We start from the raw sequence: 24592 nt of genomic DNA, 5'->3' as shown, positions 1-24592 counted from the left end.
CGACCGCGTGAAGAGTTCAGTGCTCAGGATATGTATTACGACATGACCGCGAAGTTTGATCTGCCGGAATGATTACTGTCATTCAAACATCCGGATTCCTAAAGCTGAAGTATTTTAAAGTGTTTCCAGTTTCTTTCGTAACTCTCTCTTTTTCTTTCTTTCTTCCTTAATGTTTTCACTAATTTAAAATTTCATTTTTTCTTATAATTTTACTCATAATATGAATATTGTTATATATTTTTATTATTTTATATTTAAATTAAAATTTCTTTTTCTTATTAAAACTGATTTTAATGAAAGTTAACTAAAAACACAAAAAGAATGTTTTGTAGAGAATTTGCTACGGTTTAATTATTTATAACTTAAATATTATATTCATCATGTTTCATTACTAAAAGAATTGATTGTAGATTATGTAAAACGTTTTCACATGAAAGAAGATGCAATAAACCTTTGTGATAGCTTTTTTTTTTTTTTTTTTTTTTTTTTTTTTTTAATCTAATTTTGTGCTTTCTTGAGTTATTGAATTTTTTATCTCATGACATAATATTAATATAAAATTAAAGAGCGATGAATATAAATATCAAGTATAAGTAACAAGTGCAGGTTTAATTAGTTAAATGGTAGACAATATTTTTCAGTGCATGTATATTAATCAATTCAACGAAGATAAAGACCACTTGATTATAATACTTAAACGAAGAGGATTTATACTATAGCAAAGTATCGCGTGATTAAACATATAGAGAGAAATTTTATAAATCGTTTCATGATTTGATAAGTTCGTACTGTCTCGTTATTTATCTTCCTCCTGTTTGCTCACTTTGCTAATATGCATAATGTTTAACGTGACATAGAACGAGAAAGAAAATCATAAATACATAAATCATCGAACAAAAAAAAACGGCATTCTTACAACGCTATGTGCCATGCTGACTCAAATTACGTGCAACCGCGATATATCAGCAATGAATATGCAAAATCAATTTATATTTTTGCAGATACATATATTATTCATCAAATGTAGATATACATCACGATAAAAAGAAGCGAAAATTATATTAATATTTAAGATACTTGATATATAAAATATATATAAGTAAATATGTATTATAATAAAAAATTTTAATTATAATACAATTACACGAAATTGTATACACATATATTTTAGTATTTCTTTTCTTACATTTTGAAATATACATTGCATTTATGCTTTATATATTTTTATTACAGAGCTGATAAAGAATTAGGGAAGACGTACTCAAAATAAAGTACCTAAGAATAGTTTGTCATTTTACACATTTTTATCGTACTTAACAAATGAAGAAAGGAGAAGAAGAGATAGAGGGAAAGAGAGAGAGAAACACGAATTAAATATCCGTAACTATTTATGGACGTCACATTCTTCGGCGATTTCCATCGCGTGCGATTATATCGCCAACGAATCTCTGTGCTTAATGTATATATTTACGGCTATACCATCTCTAACTTATTACATACAGCATTAGCAGGACTGCTAATTGCTTCCCGCAATCTTTATAAGAATGCGTTATATATGACTTGATCATTACGGAAGTAGCCGAATAATACGTATTATACGCTACAGTTATTGTAACATAAATTCATTTTCCATTATCTATTATTTATTACATCTTTCTGTGTTTCCGTTTTTTTATACTCCGTCGACACTCTCTGATGAAGCGTTTCATTCGTTGAGACTCATACGAGCGAGGGGAACAATTTGCATTAAAATGGATAGATTTTTCTCATCTTTTCGAACGGCCGGAGCTACATGCCGTTTCTTAAGACGGCTGAACAGGCCACGGATGCAAACTAGTTTCTCGATTTCATCGTCGTGCAACAAAAATATCGCGACGAGAAAAATCGCGATAACGTGAAAGTTGCTATTGCTCGAAAGCGACGGAGTCCTTCGCGATTTTACGAGCACGCGAAAATTTGTCTGACACGCAAATCCTTGAGAATATATATTATACTTAAGATATTTTTATATCTTGCAAACAAGAACGCATCGTCTTTTATCATCTTATGTGTGTGTGTTCTTTGGCTTCAAGCTGTTGAATAATTTAAAACATCATGAGCCAGGGAAAAAACATAGAAAAGTAAAAATTGGAAATAGAAAAAATTTAGAAAAATAAAAAATTCACATTTATCTTTTATCTTTTACAATTAATTAATATCTTTTACTAATTATGTAATTTTAAGATCACTTCCTCGTCTTTGTCAAGTTGAAAAAATAAATCACTTTGCCATCAATCAAACGCATTGAGAGGTGAACGCTTCGCGTCGTTCGACTCTTTCGCTCGTTCCGAAACGTATCACGGGACGAAAAGTTCCAGACCTCGGGGTCCGCCTATTACGAGGAGGAATGCACTGGATCCGCGTGTGCACGTGTGTAAGCGCGTATGCGTGCACAACACGTGCGAGAGTGACCACCTGCCTCAGCGCGCCGCGCGCCAGTCCCAGCTTTATATATAGTTAATCAAAAAATCTAATTAACGAGTAGCCGCTCCCGCTTCATGGGCGGTATCCGCATTGTTTATCGCGCATCTCACTGATTACCATTTGTTATCACTAACGTTGCGACCTTTAATAGATCTTAACCATCGTTTCAGACCAGCGCGCGCGACCATCCCGAGATTCCACTTCGCTAAAAAAAAAAATGAAATGAAACAAATGTACGTTGCACGTTTACTGCGCGTTTATTTCGCCTGCGCAATTCGCAGAGTGTTTTGAGCGAGGCAACGAATTTAATATTTCCACCGGGCAACGTGCAAATTAGGCTAATAAGCTGGAAGTCGTCTCGAAGCAAACCATGAAACGAACAAATCTGAGAATCCGTTAATTGGCTGATTTTACTTTGGCACATTTATACCTCATGTTCTCCTTAGCAATAATCATAGTTAATTTATATTCCCTTTTATTCTCTCTTTGCATGCCATTTAATATGCGAAGAATAAATTTTTAAAATGTTTTCTCTTATATTTTTTAGGGTTTATTAACATTACGACACAATTTACTAGATAATTTAGTTGACTTTATTTTTTCTCGATGTAAATTTTATGAAAAATAAAAAGAAATTAATATAAATAAGTTGAACGGCAACAATCACCAATGTAAATATCTATTATTTTTACGTTTATTTTTACAAATGGAAGACAAATAGAGGATTGTCGCCGGTAGAATTGAGAATTTTAATTGCAAAGATTCGAGCCGCATCTTGAGAAACGCGCTCACGAATTAATTGAGAATACGTGTATGCGAGTTTTTGTGCAAACTCTTTTCCCTTTCTAACATGTCCCTGCGAACAGCCGGAGGACATTACGTCGGGCCCTCGATAGTAGGCGGCCTTATTGAGCGCGCGGCCTTACTCCGCATAGTTGCGCTCTTATACGCTACCGTATTAATATTTATGAGGTCCCCTATGGCACTACGGTAAGATAGTGTGTGTGTCCTATATAAAGCGACCCGAGAAAGTGATAAATTCGGACCATTGCATAACTGGCCACACATGTATACGTACGTACACACTTTAGCGTCGTGTTACATAAGTCGCGACTGCGTCATGTATTGGAGAAAACGAAAGAAATATTCTTCACAAACGTTCAATGGTACATTATGTTAACTCATCATTCCCCGTGCTATTGATTGTAAATAGGACTGTGGGTAGAAGGAATTTGTGCAGGCAACTTATACATATAATTTTGCGCGTAACTAATAAATTAGAAAGATGTTACATCGCATTTATGAACAAAGAAAATGTTATACAAATGCCAGTTGCATTCCTTCGTATTTTCACATCAATTCGAAGTAGATTTGAGGTAAAAAATGGTTAGAAAAGGTTTGCAGATATATAATGTATATGTAAAGGCGTTATTTATATATTATTCATATTTACGTTTTATCATAGCCAACTGAAATATATTTTTTTTACATCTATACTTTCATCTATTATACCAGTAAGATTCGCTGTATAAGAACATTGCTCGCTGCCGCTAGCTTACATTGCCGTCGTCAGTTCTAAGCTATATAGTACCGGAGCATCTGATCTTTGACATTGTAGAATTGCTACGTTGCGGCGGTTATTTTAGCTTCATTCTTGTATCACGTGAGCGAGATGTAACGTGGCTTTTGACGTGCGTGAGCAACGTCGGATGATCTAGTCATAAACGTAGCTCTCCTCAATGATGACGCATCGGGACGACGCGCAAGGTAAAATCAACCTAGATTATTTAATTCATGCTCGCCTTGCACATGTCTGCGGTTTCGCTATGCACCACACTCGCCGTGTCCCCGCGTGCGCATCGATCAGGCATATAGAAAATCTTTCCCTGCGTCCCGCGGCCTTGTAGCACACGCGAATGCGAGAGTTTTAAATGTGCAATGCACCGCGCGTCCGTCCTCAATATTTTACGAGATGATACTAAATCAACGGATAAAACGCGATTATTTCGAGAAACATCCTCCTTTACCTTTACTCACCGCTCATTCGTAAATTACTGCTACTCCGGTAGCCAATAAATTACAACTATAAATAGTCACGTTTGCTACTTTTCCCGTGAATGGCGAGATCATTTCTCTTTTGGATTCTCTTTTATTTCTTACAAATGTTTTATGCAATAATATATGAGGGGGGATAATAATTGTCCTCATATTTTTTCCATTGGTAATATTTTATTTAAGAAAAAAAATCTTTCGACAATGAAAGGATTAATACACGATATCTACTCTAGTGCGTATGTTAACGGTCGCGATGTTACTCCGGGCGGTCTTAGAAATAGTTTTGCAAATGCCGATTGACATGTTCGAACATACGCTGCGTGGCACGGTACTAAAACTACGTTTAGCCAACATTAGCGTATCTCGTCCCGCTTTATTTTATCGCGTCGCGGAATTTACTGTCGGTAGTCCACTCATTAAATCCGCCACGGCGATGTGTAAATATGTCCGCGGCGATGGGAGAGGTACCTTAAGTTACAATCTATTCAACGTGGAACATAATGTCGTAAATCGACACGGACCGTAGCCGCAAAACATAAAATAAAGTGTCTTTATCACAACGGCCGTCCCGTGCTAAACATATGGTAAAATACCGCAAAGCTGCGATCACAAAATAGCAACTTTCCGTACGTTGTGGATACCCTCGTTTCCATTCGAGTCGAATCGCTTCGCGTATGTTACTGCGTGGACTGCAGCTCGTTCTTACGCTTTGCTTAATGGAAATCTTTACAGCGTCTTTACCAAACTGATTTCTCTGCCGCGTAAAGTATTAACGAGAAGCCGCAGCAGGAATTACTCTCTATTCAACCGGATAAATGTAAATTGCTCTAATCCGTTTAACCATATATAGAAATATTCTTGCGGACAGATGAAAATTATTATTGAAAGCATCAGTTCTGTGATTATTTATTTCTTATTACGAGTGAGATCTACAAATGATGTACAAACAATAAAGCTATATTGATTTTTTTTATGTCTACAAAACTTATATATCAATATATATAATATAGGTACAATAAAGAAATAAAAATTCGCTCGATTTCGTTCCATGTTGAAACTTGTGGAAGAATTCTGGATGACGAAACTGAATTTATATATATGCATTGCATATATATAAAAGACTGCAAAATATATAATACTGGAATGATATCGGAAATCACCCACGCGTACAGAATCGTATTCGATCGGGAGAGCGTGGCATCAGTGTTCGCGACGATCAAAGAACACTACGCCCGCCTCTCTTCCGATCTCCGTCGTGTCCATTTTCGGAGAACGACTACGGACCAGATAGTTCTGCCTACGCCGCGCGCCGTGCGGCCGCGGCCTACGTGCGGCCGCAGGATAATAAGTCTTTTCTTTAAGGTTGCGAAAGTGCAAGCGGGTATGTAATATCCCGGCCGATCGACCGTTGCAGGCACGGTCGCGGTCGTGCCCGGCGCGTCACTCGTCGCGGTATATCGGGAATCGATAGCGAGAGCGCCGCGTCGCGAGACAAAACCGTGAAATATCGCCCCGTCTGATTTCAGTGTTGCCATGTGGCTTGGTCTCCCCAGATGAGATGAGTAAACTTTGCGGTTTATTCCCGTAAACGTGACGATGCCGATCGAACCGGTGCTCATATCGGCATCCATGAAGCCTGCGAGCTTTAATAGTCGAGAAAGTCTTAGAGTTACATCGTTCGAAAGCCCACGAGATTTCTAAGTTATAACATTTCTTTTGCATCCAGTGATATTTAACCAGCTTTAAGGAAACATAAATTCGTAACTGCGGAATGTCAAAAATGTTTGATGAGTTTATGATACACGCTTTCCATTTAGTAACAGGATTGTACTTTTTTGTATGATATAATAAAAAAAATGTGTTTAATCAAATAAATTGATTATGAATGAAATGTCATACACGTAATATAAATTTTTGCAATTTTTATGCGTTATTTATTCAAGAGTTAGTAATTCGAAGATTCGAAGTGTGTTTCCGGAAAGAAACGTGTAGTTAAAATGGCGATGAGTGTGTATTTGTGGGGGACCAAACGAGGCATGAGGCAAAAGCTACGGGATCAGGAAATGGCTGCCTATTCTTGCGGCTCATCAAGCATTGCGTTACGTGATTTATGTATGCAGCCATCCAGCGGTGACGCGAATCGTGGACTGTCCCAGCATTAGGCATTATTTCTTATATGCAGAAATCAACCAGCTGACTAATCATTTAATTATATTTCCAAGATCGACCCGCCTGCACAAATTCCACGCTTAACAGTCATTCCGATACCGCTACGTCGACATTATCGTGTGTGCATTCGGAGAAATTTACATTTACGACACTTGCATACGATGTCATTTTTTTTATGCAAAGATGAAAATTTTTACTAACTAAAATAAAGTGAAAATATCATTTAATTTTATGTGCGTCATGATGATGTAAAAGCAAAGTAAGTAATTTCTGCAAAAAAAACATATGTGAGATAGCACTGAATTAATGTTGAAATTATTATTTCGAAAGCACAAATAACAAGAATGAACATCAACATAAATCGAAATATTTATTTCCAGAGATTTTTATAATTTGATCTAAAAAATATATTTTATATACATATACATACTTATTATAAGAGCGCAATACGCATCGTAAAAATCATAACACACGTAGGTCCTCTATCATGTAAAAGTACCCAGAGCAATGTTTGATGAAAGTTAATTATGAACGTCCTGACGTGGGGGAGAATAAATGCTAGAAATTCCACATGATGGAGATTGATATGGCCGCTTCTTCTCGCGAGATTTCGGAGTCAGCGAGGCGAGAGGCTCCTGGCGAGAGGAAAAAAAACAGGAGTGCAACCGTAAGAATGTTGGTCTCGCTCGGCGAACGCGTGTAGCGTTACTCGATCCGCGTCGGAAAAATCCGGAGTGCTACTGGGAATCACGCATCGCTTCAGCGATGGTTACGAGTTCTGTGGCGTATCAGAGCAAACGGAAACGGCGTTAATGATGACGCGCCGCTGCGGCCGCCGCGCGTTTCGACCGAGGCGCGTATTACGCGCCGCATAGTACGCCGATCGTAGGATGCGCGTGTACAATGCGACGCGATTTCACCGCGCTTTCATAGCTTTTTCATCGTATTATCAAGATGTTACCTAAAACCTCTCGTCAACGAAAGCGAGAACGCGCGTAGATCGGCGAAATGCAACATGCCACCCGCGTGACGATTAGGGAGAAAAAAGCGTGCAGTATACCCGTTTTTATCCCTCTCGATTGCACGGTATGTAGACCGTGATAAATGTTGTCGGTTGGCGAACACGCGTGCAATAAATAATAATGCAATTTTGTCATTGCATGACTCGTGGAAACGAGAATTGTACACTCGGTTGGGGTACGAGCGCTACGCGAAAACCTCGAGATACGACGAATGCAAATTCGAATCGGCGATCGAACCTTTCGAAAATCCGCTCGATCTTAGCAGGGCCTCTTGTTAAGCAGTAACTAATACTGGTTCAGCACCTGGACCGTATATACTTTCCCGCGTTACGTCTATATCATTACAATATAGATGAAGAAAACGATTTATTTAATGAATACTAATGCCCATAATTTACACGTGAATACATATTTATTACAGATTTAAAACGTGTTAAAGTAAATGGTCGGCGACGATTATTGCCGACGTGCACTTTGCAACTTTGGACCGCGACCGGCCGGAGTTGGAAGAATTACGGTATTCATGTAGGCGAACGGGATCGCGGCGTTAAAAAGTTGCGTGAATAAAAGATCGATCGCGATTAACTCTCCCACGGGGGAAGTGTGTAATTTCGAGAAGAATAGCACTGAATACCGTGATTATGAATGCATGTAGGGCGCGTGAGGACTATCACACGTGCCGCACAATTTACGCATTTACGCATGACGGTATCGTCCGAGCAAAAACGGGCCTACCACTAGCGTGAACGCGCTATTGAAGTATGGTACCACCACTCGACGCGTCTCCTCTCCTCTTTTACAAGCCCAGGTTAAAAGGGAATTGCTTCGAAAAAGGTGTGAACTCGCGCGGAATAATAATAACGTGAGACTTTCTATTCGATACATTTAATTCTTTTCTTTGCAGTTTTAAATTCTTTCAAAAGGTATTTTTGTAGAAATTACAAACTCTGAATTTTTATAAAATTTCGGAATAAACCAGATTTACAATCTCGAATGATTAAAAGAAATAATTATCTCGTATTCGTACACAGGGATTGTTTCATCTATTTCTCTTTTTGTTATTATATAAAACTTGAAATTTTCTCTCTTTTTGCGAGCTGCTGCGACACTTTGTAATAATATGAGTTGTTGGAATTCTCCCGTAAATATACATATTGCTTTCTACCGGATCTAATACATTCTATTGGGGATTGGGATTGTTTAATTCACATCTTCAGATGTTAATACCGGTAACGTGAGTATCTAATATATACTCACTACTTTGCATAACGTAAACGGATATTCCTATGACATTTAATTGACATAGTATTGACTGGCAAGCACCCGCGAGAATAACCGAAGCGGAGAATTGGTGGCGGAGAGATCCGGCCCCGAAGAAGACCTTCTCGTCCTTGGTCTGCTGACAATTCATGGCTCGCTACGGGAGGGTTAAACACTTGACATCGTATGATCTATACAGAGCTTATACCCGGTGTATATGCCTATGGCAGTCGGCAAATCAGGTATGTCAGTGGAGATCGTGATTTATGTCCGCGGTTCGGCCGCGGGCGAGATGTCGAGACGAAATTGTCGAAGCGTTATTCACGCTCCGCGCCGCGCTGCATCGCGCTAGAGATAGCGTTGTCGTAAACGCGCGCGCGAAAGTTAGGGCCGAGTGGCGAGACCGCAAAAGGAGAGCGTCAACCCTTAACGGCGCGCACTGTCCGACTCTTTAACGGTGAGAAAAATGTTTCGAGACACACAGAATGTTAGCGTGACGCACGTATATATACTCGCGAACGAAAAGATTGATTTCTTTTTTATTAGTTTTCGAGACGCGCCGATATTGTAAAAGTGCGAAGCGTGATACCATTACTACATGGCGCTCTAAGATGTTGCTATATGGAAGATGTTGAAGTTACGTACGTATCCTAAGAAATTTAAGCAATATATTTTCATTATCAACCCTTTCAGTGATTCAAAATAACGCAAAATGAAATTTACATACAACTGGCATAAATTTATATAATATGTTATATATATTATAAATTATCATATTATATATGCAATTTTGTATAAATTGTTTTTATTCACTTTAGTCAATATAATAATTTATACTTTTTATATTTATTATAACAATCTATACTACGCATTACGTAATATTTTATAATAAAATATATCACAAACAAACCTCTTTATAAATAAGCATACAGTCATTCCCAAATTCTGAGGTGCATATTTATTTTCTGTGTTAAAGAAGGTATCATTAATTAAAATTTTAAGAATTTTCTTCGAATTTTAAGTCTAAAGGCTTAAAACATAAAAAATCAAGTTTTTTAATCAAAAATTACTATATCTTTGAAATTGGCGAAGAGATTTTTATATCTTAAAGAAACTTACTATTTAAAAACCGCAGACTACCAGTTTGGTCCAACAATACGTTTGAAAACAATCATTATTTTAGGAGCATTCTTGCACAGTTGTTTCCGCGAAGGATATTGTCCGCCGTCTCACGACAATGTTGCACGTATCCGCGTGGCAGGCTCACGTACCTTTCGCAGTGACGGCGAGGCAAAATTATTGAAACGTTCTTCACGCTGTGCGCGAAGAACGCACACGCACAGGAGACGCACGTATACGCAATATACGTGGATGCGTGCCGCGCGCACGAAATGGCATTGTCGTAAAATCGCGGGCGTGTATGAATCCTATCTGGAAGCCGAGGCGTTGTAGCGAGACCACAAAGGAAGAGAGGCTCGCGCATCAGGAGGACCGGACGGGTTAAGAGTCTGCCTGGAAGATCCATTGTCGCTCCTGGGATACGAGAAGAATAAGAGCTGCTTTTCGAACAACGAAAGAGCTGACCTTCCCCTCGTGATTTATGACATTAATATTGAAAATAAGAAAAAATTTAGACTTTGCACCTACTTGAAAAGGGCTATTCTTGCTGCGCTTTGCAGCAGTAATATCGCAATTTTAGCGGCAATTGTCAAAGTACATTGGATAGTTCAATAAACACTTCACTTACTTGCTCATTTTACTATTTAAACTCGTTGAACTATCATCGCATTGCAATTATTGTACTGCTTGGAAAAGGGAAAAGCGGGACTCGGAGTTTACATAAAAAGATGTTGAAATGAGCACATTGATGGCAGTAAAGTCATCTCGATGAGACTGTCGGCTTCTCTCGGCTTTTTTTTTTTAACATCGTACTTTCACTTTTCTCCGTGAGGTCTACGTAGCTGCGGTCGTAACACGCCATGAATGGAAAGGCTCGCATGCGTATAAGCCATCTTTTTCGACGCGCAAGAACGTCCCGTTAAAGAAACGATTGCACAAGAGCGAAATTCCAGGGTTGCTGCTTTATTTGCGCGCGGCAATTTGCGTACCGTTGACGGTATTACGATCGTGACGGCAAGATAATTCCCGTTTTTGGCGGTGAGATAATTTCCGTTTTCGTTCGAAACCTGAAATCTGTCGAATCTCGAGGATAATTTCCCATCATTTGAAACAACAATAGAGTTGATTTTTAAAAAAGATTTAAATACAATTTCTCGAAAAACTATATTTTTGAGGGTTGTCTTGATTATATTTTTAATAAAATTTATCAGAGAAATAATTCTATTGCTCATATTTTTGCTTACATTGAGATTGTGCACAGTGCAGAGAAAATCTATAATTTTTAATAATATAGTAAGTAGAGAAGGATTTACATTAAACGAAAATTTACGAAAATTAACGGCGTTAAACCGGTTAAATTAAAATAATATTTTTCCATTGAATTCAGCAGCACGAGAGATTTGTGATAGAATAACTGTAAAACAGTATCTATTCTTGTGCCATTATGCAAACACGTTGCTACCGGAACATTGCGCTCTTTACCATTCCTTACGGGACTGTAAAATCGACTCGGGAGGGAAAACGATTTGTTCTTAAATTATGTTGTTCCCAGAAGTGCACGCGATCTATGTAGCGTCGACCATTCGACCGTATCTGAATCCATCACGGCGCGGCGCGGCGCGGTCTCGGTGCACGGGCGGCTCGTTTCAATGTTGTTACAATGAAAATTCCAGTCGCGGGAATAATAAATACTCTAAGTAGATAAGTATACTGCGGAGAGAGAACGTTTGCGCGCGCCCGCAGGACCGTAATATCCACCTGCTCGAACGCCGGGCATTATTCTATCCCTCTATCGATTTCGACGCAGGTGGTGAAGGTAATAAGTATCGCCATCCTCGTTCCGTATATATAATCGCAATAATTTAATGCGATTCACTTTCGCCATTCAATGACACATCCACGCACACGCACGCACAGCTGTCCGATGGTCGCGGAACGTATGCGCATTTCGCGTTATTATTCCTCGGACAATTGGCTAATTTTTATTGCGCTTCATGGTATCTAAACAAACTGTCTACGGTAACTAAATTGTCTCAAAAAATTTAGATATATATAGAATTTCTTTATAAAATATTAACTTTATATCTTTTTTTATCTATATATATTATTTATATAATATTTTATATTCTCTTTCTACCGTGACAATATATAAATCATACAATTATAAATTATAAATGATAAATTATAAATTATTGTGTGTGTTCGTTATTTGCTTTTATCTGATATTTTATTCTCCGATCGCGCGCATTGTTTCATCTCTTCTATAATATGTTTTGCGTGTAGGCAGGCGCGACCCTTTGCCCGACGCATAATTTACATTACACTCCAAAAGCAAATATCGCGTGGAGGAGTTGAGATTTATGGGCGCCTACGAAATTGCAGCGCGCGCGCAGAGCTGAGAAATTATTTTCTTTCTCGGTCGTTACGTTTCGGTTAATACGTTCCCTCTTTAGATTATCAAGTCGGGCAAACATACGGCCGTAAATGACGCGCGCCGGGAATGCGAGGACAAAGGAGCCGAGGAGGCAGCATCGGCGAAGTAGGATTTCCTGCACTCCGGATGCGCGCGCGTTTCGTGCGCCGTCATTCTACGAGCGCGCGAGAGATCTTCGATAAGCCGGAAGATAACGCGCAAAACGATATCGTTCGGCTATCCCGCTTTCCGAGTCAGTCGCGCGATCAACTCTCTCTCGCGGCGGTTTAATCTCTCTCAACTTGGTTTATTAATTGAACGGCCTTTATATTAAAGATCCGGACACCTTTATATCATAACTGAGAGAAACAGGCTTCTAAAGCTTCTACTTGGGGAGAAGAATGTTACAACATTTTTGTGCCACAAGAATAATTCACGGCATTTTGTGCCGCAAGGGTGATTCACAGTATTTCAAAGTATACAAATTAATCTACTTAATTGATTCATTAAAATTTAATTATTACCTGGATAATTATAGTATTATATCTAATTATAGACATTATACATAAATTACTTTGTGAATTTAATAAAATTTAATAAAGATTTATATACATATATTGTAGGTACATGTATATTTTTTTTAAACACAATCTGTATAATTTCTGCTTTTTAAAATACGCAATTACTTAAATTATAGATTGCGCAAATATATAAGTGCAGCCAGTGCAGGAAATAGAAACTTCTCCTGACTTTTGCACTGAACGAAAATCAACTTCAAGTAGACAGCTCTCTTTTTAAAATGCAATGCAGTAAGACGGAGAAATTGTCTGTGAATATTTCAAATGTACGAGACTTCTCAAAATGCCCGCAATTCGGAACAGTTAGAAGGAGAATTCTTTTCGTGCAGTATAGCCGTCCATTTCTCTCGCCGGGTGGCACGGCAACTATCTCTTCATGACGTAAAATGGAAAATTATTTTCTCCGCTGCGGAATGCGAGCTTTTCAATGTTCTCTTTCGCCCACTTTTTCTTTGATAAATTTAAAGATGGATTTAACACGACCTGGTAAATATCTCGCTTTCACTTGCACGCTTTCGGGTTTCGAGAGATTGCTGCCTTCGCAAAAGTGGGAGGAGATGAAACGCGAGAGCCCATCAGATACCGCAGAAATTTAATAATTAATTAACGCACGCTGCATGATCTGATAATGCGGCGCAGACTTATTAATCACTCCCTCGGACCATATTTCGTACGATTAATTTCTAACACCATGCGTATCGAGCTTCGTAATTAAACTTCTTTTAATTACTCTATTCGAAAGCATAATGCTCCGCTTATGTATTAATTTGCTCGTACATTTCCAAATGGCTTTGACAATAAATAGCATAATTGTTGCGTGGGAAATAATTATAATTATAAATTATAAAGTATCTTATATATCGTAGTAATTTATAATACGTCAAATTACATCTAATGTAATTTATTATTTATATATCTTATAAAATATACGTGATATAGAGAATGTGTAATTAAAAGAGAGAAATTACATATTCATACACACCAGACAACTCGAGAGAGCCATCAATGCTTCAACATTAAAGCATACCTTCTCTGTGCGGGCAACGCCGGTTTTCGCGGTCGAGAGAAAGCGGGCGACCGGGCGACCGGGCGACTGTCCAGACACCCCGCATATTCGTGCAAACGTAACAAACGTAATTATCTCATTATTGCATAAAGAGGTATTTTTCGAAGGACGCGCGGCGTAAAAAAAACCGTAAAACTCGGGAACGCGAAGTTGGCGATGCGATGCGATACGATGCGATGGCGATGGCGATGGCGAGATGGCGAGATGGTCGTAAATTGCATACACTGTGAACGATGCACTTCTGGCAAAAATGCCGCAGGGTTCGGTTACAGCGGCCGCGCGCGCTAAAAAAGGACGAGACGAGCGGTTAGACGAAGGAACCCGAACGAGAGCCCAGGGTCAATAACATACGTTTTGACTTCGGCTTCCTTTTTCTTCGCGAGATAATTCGAGGGCGGGCACGCAGCCTCCGGGCGAAGAATGCTCTTTCGTGCCGACGACGCGTTGCATATATCGTATCCTCTCGCATCCGACGAGAGATACAATGACATTCAACTGCGTATACCGTGACACGAGTAATTGCCCTCTCAATTATTGAAGAGCGTACACCCTGTGTGTGCAGTACGCGCAAAATGAATAACACGATCGTTACTATAGCGCAATTATTTACGATCGGGGCTCTCCGAGTCGCGGCGAGAAAAGATATGAATGACATTAAAGCACTGTATATACCCCTACGTGTACCAAGCAGATAAATCACCAACGTTTTATCTCGTACTGGTAGCGGTTATTTGAAATAATGACTCACGCGGAGCTTTCCGCAAATCATGAAATTATATTTATATAAGTAATTTAGATATGGATAGGCTATCACGTGAAGAAAAATGTAATTAGAATTATACACTTTGTAAAAATGAACCAATGCTGTCGAGAGAATAAGGAAATTGACAAGATAATTTTGCTTTCGGAATAATTTAAAGAGCATTTCTATACTTTACTTCAATAATTCCAATTAATTTCAGTTAAACGTTTGACTGTTATCATTAAATATCTAATTTTGTTAAAAATACTTATATTGCATGCGTAATTTGAATAACAACATTTATATTATACATCTTTCCTTTTTTTTTAGAACATACCTGCATCTTCTTCTCAGACTTTAAAATGTTCATAAAATGCTCTTGTCAACCTTATAGGCACCAATTATTATGTCTATAGCGCTTAATTGGGAAAAGATATGAGCCTCGACTGTAATTGCACCCTGTTGCTTGTCTTTTAACAAATGAGCATCGAACAGCTTTCAGCATTGAAGGAACGGACGACTCGCGTAAACAATTATTAATAGCCGCTGCAGGAATCTTGCTGAATCAGGGAAGACAATTGTGTAACGTAGATACCCATACTATTTCTCGCGTTTTGCGGGAGTGACGCGGCTGCATTGTTCCTCGAGGACGTGACTTCCTCGTGCCTTTGTAGCCTCACTCGCACCGCACCGCACCTCACACGTGCTGCGTCTCACACGCGATACCATTCGATGCGGCTTTCGTTTGCTATTCTCGTTACCTCGCGGGTAAAACAATCGCAGGGGTCTCCCCGATAAGCTCGATCGGCTCAATGCTAAACGTGACCGGTGATAACTATCTGCATTTTCGATGTATTGTCCTACATCTCGTCCCTTGTCCCTCGTTGAGTTGGTTGCGAGGCGAATCCCTGAATCTATTATCCAGCCCTCGGTCCGGATGAGTGGCTGAGAGGCGAACGACCTTTAGAACGCAGATATAATCCGCGCTAAAAGAAAAATTCAAAAATTTCTTTAAAAAAGATATTAACAGATGATATTTATTAATCAGCAACTAAATCTAATTTAAATCGTACTCAGTTACAAAATGCTAATCAATAGGAGATTTAAAAAATAAACGAGCCGCTGAAAAACGCGCTACTGAGATGATTTCTAAAAGTACAAAGGCCATACGTTAGTGTTATAACGTGGTTTATCGTATTCGATTATCCAACGTTTCTAATGGTAATTAACTGCGCTCATTAAGAGATAACGTATACTTTATTGAAGTTATCTTTATTAGCAGCGATACTCATCGCGAGGAGAAATGTATCGGGGAACGCGAGAAAAATGTATAAACGAACATCTGCGAAGGCCATACTGATTATTATGTACTGACTATTATATGTACACGTTACACTATATGGGAGCCGAAGAATACGGAATTTATATCATTGTACGAAATTAAAATATTGCGACAAGATATTTGTTTAGCTTTACAATTTATTACGCTTTATAGTTTTTTTTTTCAACCCGATTGTGTATTGTGTATTATAGAGATTACCGGGATCTTCTACCGCTCTCCGACACGCAGCATCTATTTGTTTCATCCTTCGCACCTGTTCTCTGGTAGATTGCTTCTTGTAGTTATTTTATTGTTGTACTACTAATCGGTCAAGCGTGATAATTGAGACTCCAGGGTTAATGTAATAATGAAATGATTCTTCTCAATGATAAAAATTATATTACTTGATTTTATATTTTTGTTAAACTTTCTTTTTTAAACTTATTGTATCCATAATTTTTCCAAAAATGCTGAAATGTATATAATGCAGAGTATATTAAATTTACAAATAAGTATCAGTGTTGTGCGAAGCACAGACGCTTACTCGTTATATCTTTCTCCTTGTCCCTTACATTTTGTTACGTCTCGGGCCTTATTTATCGGAAGACACGCGCGCGTCGCCGACAGCCGAAAGTCTCCGATTGCCAATCCGATGGGGAGAGAAACGATCCTGCTGTTCCTGTTTCTGCGGTTCGCGCGCACCCGGGACGACTGGGTGTGTGCGCTCGGAATGCGCTGAAACATTGCGGCCACGAGAGCGGCCGGGATTAAATCTTGATGCATTGCCGTTATCCACGCGTGAATTTTTGCGCGCGGGCATTAGAGCGCGCACGGTGAAAAAGTTATCAATTTATTGCACGCCCGGCGTCGATACGCGATAGCGCCTGCGCGCACAACCCTCCCGGCGAATTATTAATTGCTAGCCCGATCGCAATTGTTGTTCCAAACGAGTTCCCCCGCGCGTCCTCGTTGGTTGTTTGCGTTGTATAACACTGCGCTTATCGCGATCGGCCGCCACGGTGTCGTTGGGTGTATCTTAAAAGCGTTGGTACCTTCGTTCTCGCGACGCGCTTGCAATAATTCATTAATAAAATCTACATTTTTATATAAGCGTCTCTCTCTTTCTCTCTCTCCCCCTCACCGTTCCACGTCGAACCTTGATATTTCTCTTTGCCGTACAATTATTGTCCGTCCTAAAATATCCCCGCGACTTTAACGGAATGATAAATTGCTTACGAAAGATTGGGAGCCACTGACATTCGCATTCCTCGCGATATTTCCACGTGCCGTCGATTTTTGTCGGACCAGTTTCGTGCGGAATCCGACGTGTACGTTTTATCCGACCGACTCGCTGGTAAGTCAACTAATGTACCGTCTCCTATTGTACGCGTTGCGATTACATGATGTCATTCTGTACGTTATTTCAAGCTTATCCATTCATGCCTCGCATTTTTATGAAAGACCGCTGGCATGGATGGCGATTAAACGACGGAAGGTTACCGCGTGTCCAGGCTAAGCTGTTTAGCCGCTGGACAATAATTGGCGCATGCACGATAATATTTATAATATAGAATACTTCAGAGATGGAGAGGATAAGAGTCTAGTTTAACAGGCGGAACTGATGTTTCCGACCGCGGCGCGCCGTTGCATCGACTATAACTTTATGTAACCGTGCATAATGCACATTATTGCACTAAATTATTTATTCACCATCGCGAGCGAATGTTTATTGTTCGTGATATGGATACTCTGCAGGAAGTTCGAGCGCGCAGTTCTACATTTTGCCGATTAAATGTCATGCAACAAAGTTGCGAATTACACGAATACATTGTACGTTTTAACCATTGCTATATATTTCAAGCTACCGTTGCTCTCGAAGCGTTACAATATTAATGTGAATATTAAATTCAGATTTTATTTCGAATACTCTGTTTTATTCCGCGACTTATTCGAGTTAAATAATGACGATATCTTGATGTTGTAGATTACAAAATATTTATCCTATGCCATAAAAAGTTTCTGAAGACGTAATCTAAAGTAGCTTTGTTTATAATAATATATTATTTTTATCACATTAAAATTTAATTTTTGCATAAGATGTAATATAATTTAAATTATTGTTCCTAAATAGAAGTATAGATTATTTGAAAATAAATTTTTGAATAAAAATGATACGTACATTTTTTTTATAGATTTCCATGAATTAAGTCTAGTGTTAATGATAATTATCATTTATATAGTGTTATTTATAAGTTTCATTCATTACACTGAGAAAAAAATTTGTCAATCCCAAGAAATATTTAGTCCGATACGTTCAACTAAACATTTTAGTTAGTTAACTAAACATTAGTTGAATTAATTAATTCTTGATTAAAGAAACGAAATAAATTGTTGAAACAACCAATATTTAGTTAACTAACTAAAATGTTTAGTTGAACGTATCGAACTAAATATTTCTTGGGGTTAACAATTTTTTTTCTCAGTGTAATACAACGCTGGAAGATAAATAGGAAGATGAACATTTTGTGTAATAATCTGATCATTGATATATCGGTCGTTCACGCGTTTAACTCCGTATTGGCCTTTCATATTCACTTGAGCAGTACCTACACGCTATTAATACGCGCGAGTTGAAAGATACATCTTTACGTAAACGCTACGCACTTGGAGATACCGCATAACAGTCGTACAATTTCCGTTCGAGACGAACAAGCTTTCGAGCAACAATGAACGCTATTAAATTATACGCGCATAATGTCATACGTTGTGGACCGCCACAGGATATGGCTCGCAAGGTCTTGCCCAACGGGCCCAACGGCGACCACGATTCTCTCCGTTCGCTATCGTATACCTGTCATCGCACACGTAGACAAAGCATCCGCCACTAATCGAGGACCGCTAAGCCGCCTTTCTTCTTCGGCGAGCAGTTCGCTCGCGAACGAGAGACTAACGACTGTTGCGAGAGCCTCTTCCTCGAATAACGTCGGAGCATTTAGGACTCGTCGTGTCCTTGCCGAACGCTTACACGCGGATCTTTGTCTTGGCTCTCGTGCCCCGGGCGATGTTGCTAGAGATGGTAGAATTGTGCTAGCTATAGTACATTAAGTACATTTAATGCGAGAAATACGTTAATATAATTAATTTGCAGAAGACTACAGCTTTTCAAGATCAACAATTTTGAGATCAAATTTTTGAAACATTTTTTATTAACCTGAATTCTTAATAATTCGTACAATAAGACAATATTTAATAATTTAATAACAATAAAATTTATTGTACCCTTACAATCTGGAAGTCCAATTTAGAAACCTTAAATTCAACTTTTAGTATCGAATATTTTGATAAATATCAATGTCTTGTTGCAAAAATGTTATGTAATCGACGGCGAACTGTTAATTATAAACACAAAAATTGGTCATGAAATCAATGTAATGTCGTCACTTTCATTACGCCGTAATAGTCATATCTACATCCACTCGGCGATGTATATCAATTCGAGATTAATATCAAGATTGTGTCATGGATATACGTCTCTCATCGCGCGTCCCTGACAGCGTACGAACGCGCGTTATCCGCGTTACAAAGCGGTCCAGCCGCATGAAATTGAAAGTTAGCGTGGGCCGATAGCTACCGCCCAGACCGGTCTAAGTTTACTCGTACATTAAGTCGGTGATCCGGCCCGAGGAAATATCATTGGCCTGTGCGCGTTCGTCGAGTGTTCCTTAGCGGGAGTAGTAACGGGGGTGGAGATCGCTCCGAGTCTCGCCAACTCTCGCACGGCCCGATATCGCGCGAAAACAAGCCTGGCAAAGAGCGTTACAAAGAATGCAGATACCTGCTCCTCGCTTCGTTTCGCGATCGATATAGCGCGACTCGAGGTAAAGGGGGAATTCACGTATTTATGCGGTTTTCGCGGAAAAAAAGAACGGCGAGTTAAGAGAACCTGACTAAACGCCCCGTTGCAAATGGCATTTCGCGACGACAAAAATGACAGGCGAATTCCGACAGGTTTACCTTCGTAATGGAGAGCGTATGGCTCTGTTGAAGTTTGTTTGGGTGCTATATATATTTTTACGTCCACGTTGACACGTTAAAAGACCCGGTTAGCTGTCAACTCTCGAAACCGTCTCTCTCACGGCAATCGGCATCATAGTTATGGGCCGTGATCTGGAATGGCAATCGCCGGGCGGAGTTAGTTAGTGCCGATGCTGCTGTTGGCACAGTACTGACTCTGATTTAAATATTTACGAAGGTGGAAAGAGCGGTCTCTTGGCGATGATGTTTCCTTAGGCGCGAATCGTTAACGCGGAGGACGTGTCGAGGAAATTCCACGACCGCGTTGGCGAGGAGTGCTCTTTTGCTCTAGAATGCGATAATTGTCTACGCTCGTTCGGGGGGCTCCGCGAGCGCTGCGCTGGGTCTAATTCCCGTTCTCGTTCTGATTGCAGGTCGCCGGACAATTATTGGACACGGAGTTTCAGCCGACGGTGACGGCGACGTGCAAGGGCGGCTACATGACGATTCGCGTGAATCTCAATCAGAGTTTCGTAGGTGCGGTCCATGCGCGGGACCATCGTACCCCGCAGTGCATGGTATCGGGCAATGGCACTACGCACGCTACCCTGGGTATCAATCTGTTCGCGTCCCAGGACAGTCCCGAGTACTGCGGAGTCCTCGTGAACAACGTGAGTCTTCGCTATGATTATGGAAATCGTGGTACGCGCGCGCCAACGGCGATGGAATCGCAGCCGCAAGAACTAGCATCGGTTACTTCTACGATTCGCGGATAATTTGTTTGACTATTTTATCCTATATTATGTGCACTACGAGCCTTAAGTGTAATTTCAAGAAATCAACTCATTACACGAGTAGCTTTGCCACGCGTGTAAAAAAAAGATGTTCCGCCGCCCAAGGGGAATTTACGTTTTACACGTTTCGCGAGGATGCAGAGAAATTAGTATTCGCGTCTATTTACATGAGAAGTTCCAGAAAATTAATTGTTTTGAGAAGGTTACGGTTAACGCTGATTTACATACTCGGCCACTGAAGACACCTCGAGAATAACGTGAGAATCCATCATATATGGAGATTATACGATTTGCATTTGAATCCCTCTCTTTCCGCCGAGGTATTATTTGTTCTGCAAGTGTAACGCCTTGCGGCCGAAGACTTAAAGTCTTCTCATCTAACACATAAAATTTTCACATACACACATAATTCACAAAAAGTTTTCATAAATTTGTTAATATTACTCAGAAACCGAAATTGGTATTTTAAGTAGGAAATAAGCGTAATAAGCGGCATGCTGGATTGTACTATGTTTTATTATTCTTTACATTTAAATATGGCAATGTATATTACAGCACACGGAAGAACGTTCCATTCCTATCGCCGTTAGGATACACAAAACGCTGGAGCTAGCGGACGACAAGTTTTATGTCATTACGTGCGGAAAAGCGGGCTTCAAAAATGCCAAGTAAGTTGAAGATTAATTATACAATAATACACGATATAATAATACACAAACTATAAATAATACGTTATAGCAAAATAAATCTTTGCAATTATTCTCTGTAATTCGTGTGTATTTATCATTACACGGTTTGCTTGTAGTTTCAATATAAGTAAATGCCAGTAAATTGTCGGAATGACGGAACCAACTATTGATGCTATACCTGAGTTTACCTTATTTATGAACTCTCGCAGTGCTATCGTAAATAATCAGTCTATCATAGAGTTTTTCAAACGGACGAGAAATAGAAATATCTCGCACCATTGGCTGCTTGACACGCGTGAAAAGCGCTATCTAAACGGGAAATACTATTCGCGAGGCTTTTAATCGGTCATTAGAGGCTCCGTGTTTTCTAATCGATCGTTGATATTTGCTATTCGGCACCACTTAGCCATGCATTTCCGCTTTCGCAGCACGTTGATCGTACACAGAAATACTTCAACTTACAAGAGTGATCAATTTAGAGAGTCAATACCTCGCACGACTCCGAATACCACAAGTTTTAAACAGTTGAACATTTTCTTAGAAAATATTAATGTTCTACAATACCAATATAATAACTAACGATAAATAAAATAAAATTTAATTTAATATTTAGTATACGAAGATAATATTACGAAACGTCTTTTTGGCTCAAAACACGAAACGCGGCTGATAAGTATTCAACGGTCATTTTAAGAGTAAAAAAAAGAGATAATTTTACGCATATTAAAATATTGTCGTTTAATTACACGCTAGTCGGCGAAAAAGCTGCCCGGGCGGTAATAAAATTTAATTAGGCATCCGGGAATTAGATAAGTGGAGTGACGAATCAGTAATTAACATGCTTGCGACGCTGCGGTTTACCGCAAGTCTTTTTTTTATTCTGCAACGAAAAATGCGGATGACAATTGGTATGCGACTGTTGTCAAATGGGGGTATCCCGCAAATGACAAGTAGCTTCTTTGTCGGAGTAACATCATATACCTTCTGAATAAATTTTCTTGGTTCAAGGCACTTTGGAAGTCGATACACATGACCCTGCGCGACTCGTTGGTTTTCTTATCACACGCGTGTATCGTCAGATGTATTGACTTGTTGACATGTTTTTTTTTTTACACATTTATCCATTCACTTCGATCGTAACCTCGATTAAACTTGCATCACGTATCATTTCCAATGATAAAACGTGCTGCAAAAGAAAAGAAATGCGTACTCACAAAACAACGCTTTTTGCACGCAGAAATGAAACTTCGTTGGTTTCCTTGCGCCTTTTGGACGAAGGTGTGAGAGTGCAAGAAGCTATATACGGTCACAACTATACTCTGCGTGCCGAGATTTCACGCCCAGACGGTTCGTATCTTATATCCCATTCCGTCGTTTGCTTTTACGTCCGGACGATACGGACAAGTCCGTTAGCCGCGGTTTCTTCGTGAGATCTTGCCGTTCAAAGCAACTGATTCGTTGAACATTCAATTTGTAGGAATGTACGGGATTCGAGTCAAGAACTGCTTCGCCTTCAACAAGCTCAATTCCAGCGTGCAACTTATAGACGACAAAGGGTAAGATCATTACTTTGACATAAATTGGATAAATTGATACGATTTGAATTAAGATTTATATTAACAAATTTAATATTTATCAATCTTGTAAACATTTATGTACGCTATAAATAGATGTATTAAGTGCTTAAATGTTATAGTTGAAATACAAAGGTATTCGTGTACTTTATGTGATATAGTTTGTTAAATATTTTTATTTTTTATTAATGCTATTTATTATTAACTATCTATTACCAACATAGATTCTACGATTTATTATCAATTTATTTTCAAGTTGATATGACGATAAAAGTGAATAATTTCCTCTAAAAGTTCTATATTGAATACATTTTCATTAAAACTTGTATTGCCAAGTTCTTTATTATACGCAAAACGACAAAGTTTCTGTTTATTATAAGTTTCATTCTTTGTTGAAGCGGATTTAGAACTTCAAAGGTTCTAATTAACGTAACTTTTTGGGAGCAAAGCGTTAAGCTAAGAGAAGTTTAAATTAATCTTAACTTTATTTTGATGGATCAAAAAGATTTATCCAGATATATATGATTATAAAAGAAGACGCGCAGTTTACTATTATTGTATTCCATAGTCGCTTTGACAATGGAAATGATCCACTAATTGTGATTTATTTTGATTTGCAAAGCTGTCCCGTGAAAGTGCGAATGACGAAATTCATATACGATCGAAGCACCGGTACAGCGGATGCCACATTGTTTTCCATGTTCCGGTTTGCTGACAGTTCAGAGGTGCATTTCCAATGCGACATCGCCGTGTGCAGAGGTAAAACTCATCCGGTGAATGATTTCCCATTAGCATCTCGTTACGAATGTAGGTTATAAAATGGCATTCAACTTTTACGACTCGTTGTTTTGTTGCGACATTATACGGCAGATAGCGATTCTCGTTCATTTTATGAGGAATTGCTTTTTACATCCCAAATCGTAAAAGTTACGATCCTTTTAGAATAAAAGTTTTAACAATCAGCATCATGCTGATTTAGTTTCACTGTCATATTAGATATAAAATTGCGTGTGCAGAGTACTATTTTAAAAGCACAATATTGTCTTTTAATCTTCCTATACCCGCGCATTGGTCTGTCAGACCGACGATATACGTTCGCCTTGTTTTCCATTTAAAAAAAAAACAAGGCAAACGTATATCGTCGGTCTGACAGACCAATGCGCGGGTATAGGAAGGTTAATCACTGCTGCTCTCATTTTTCTTGTTTTTCATAAATTATTAATACTTTCGTGAATTAACATGACGTGTTTCCAACATATAATTACTTTATAATTAATCGAGTATATAAAAACTTGAATAGAACATTTTTCGTT

The 24592-nt window shown here is 38.9% G+C and overlaps 1 protein-coding gene across 2 annotated transcripts in view; it reads left to right on the top strand.

Moving 5' to 3' along the window:
• The window catches only part of LOC139814309 (uncharacterized), a 28622-nt gene that overhangs the window by 860 nt on the left and 3170 nt on the right, over window positions 1–24592 (top strand). For both annotated transcript variants that reach the window (XM_071780489.1, XM_071780488.1), the window contains exons 2-6: window positions 20657–20893; window positions 21572–21684; window positions 22943–23052; window positions 23183–23261; window positions 23902–24038. In XM_071780489.1, coding sequence (XP_071636590.1) covers window positions 20657–20893; window positions 21572–21684; window positions 22943–23052; window positions 23183–23261; window positions 23902–24038 — 676 coding nt within the window. The remainder of the gene's footprint in view (window positions 1–20656; window positions 20894–21571; window positions 21685–22942; window positions 23053–23182; window positions 23262–23901; window positions 24039–24592) is intronic.

Source organism: Temnothorax longispinosus, chromosome 6 (assembly GCF_030848805.1).
Source record: "Temnothorax longispinosus isolate EJ_2023e chromosome 6, Tlon_JGU_v1, whole genome shotgun sequence".
Classification (NCBI taxonomy): Eukaryota; Metazoa; Arthropoda; class Insecta; order Hymenoptera; family Formicidae; genus Temnothorax; species Temnothorax longispinosus.
Note: the sequence above shows the minus strand (reverse complement) of the source record. Positions and strands in the feature narration are given on the sequence as shown.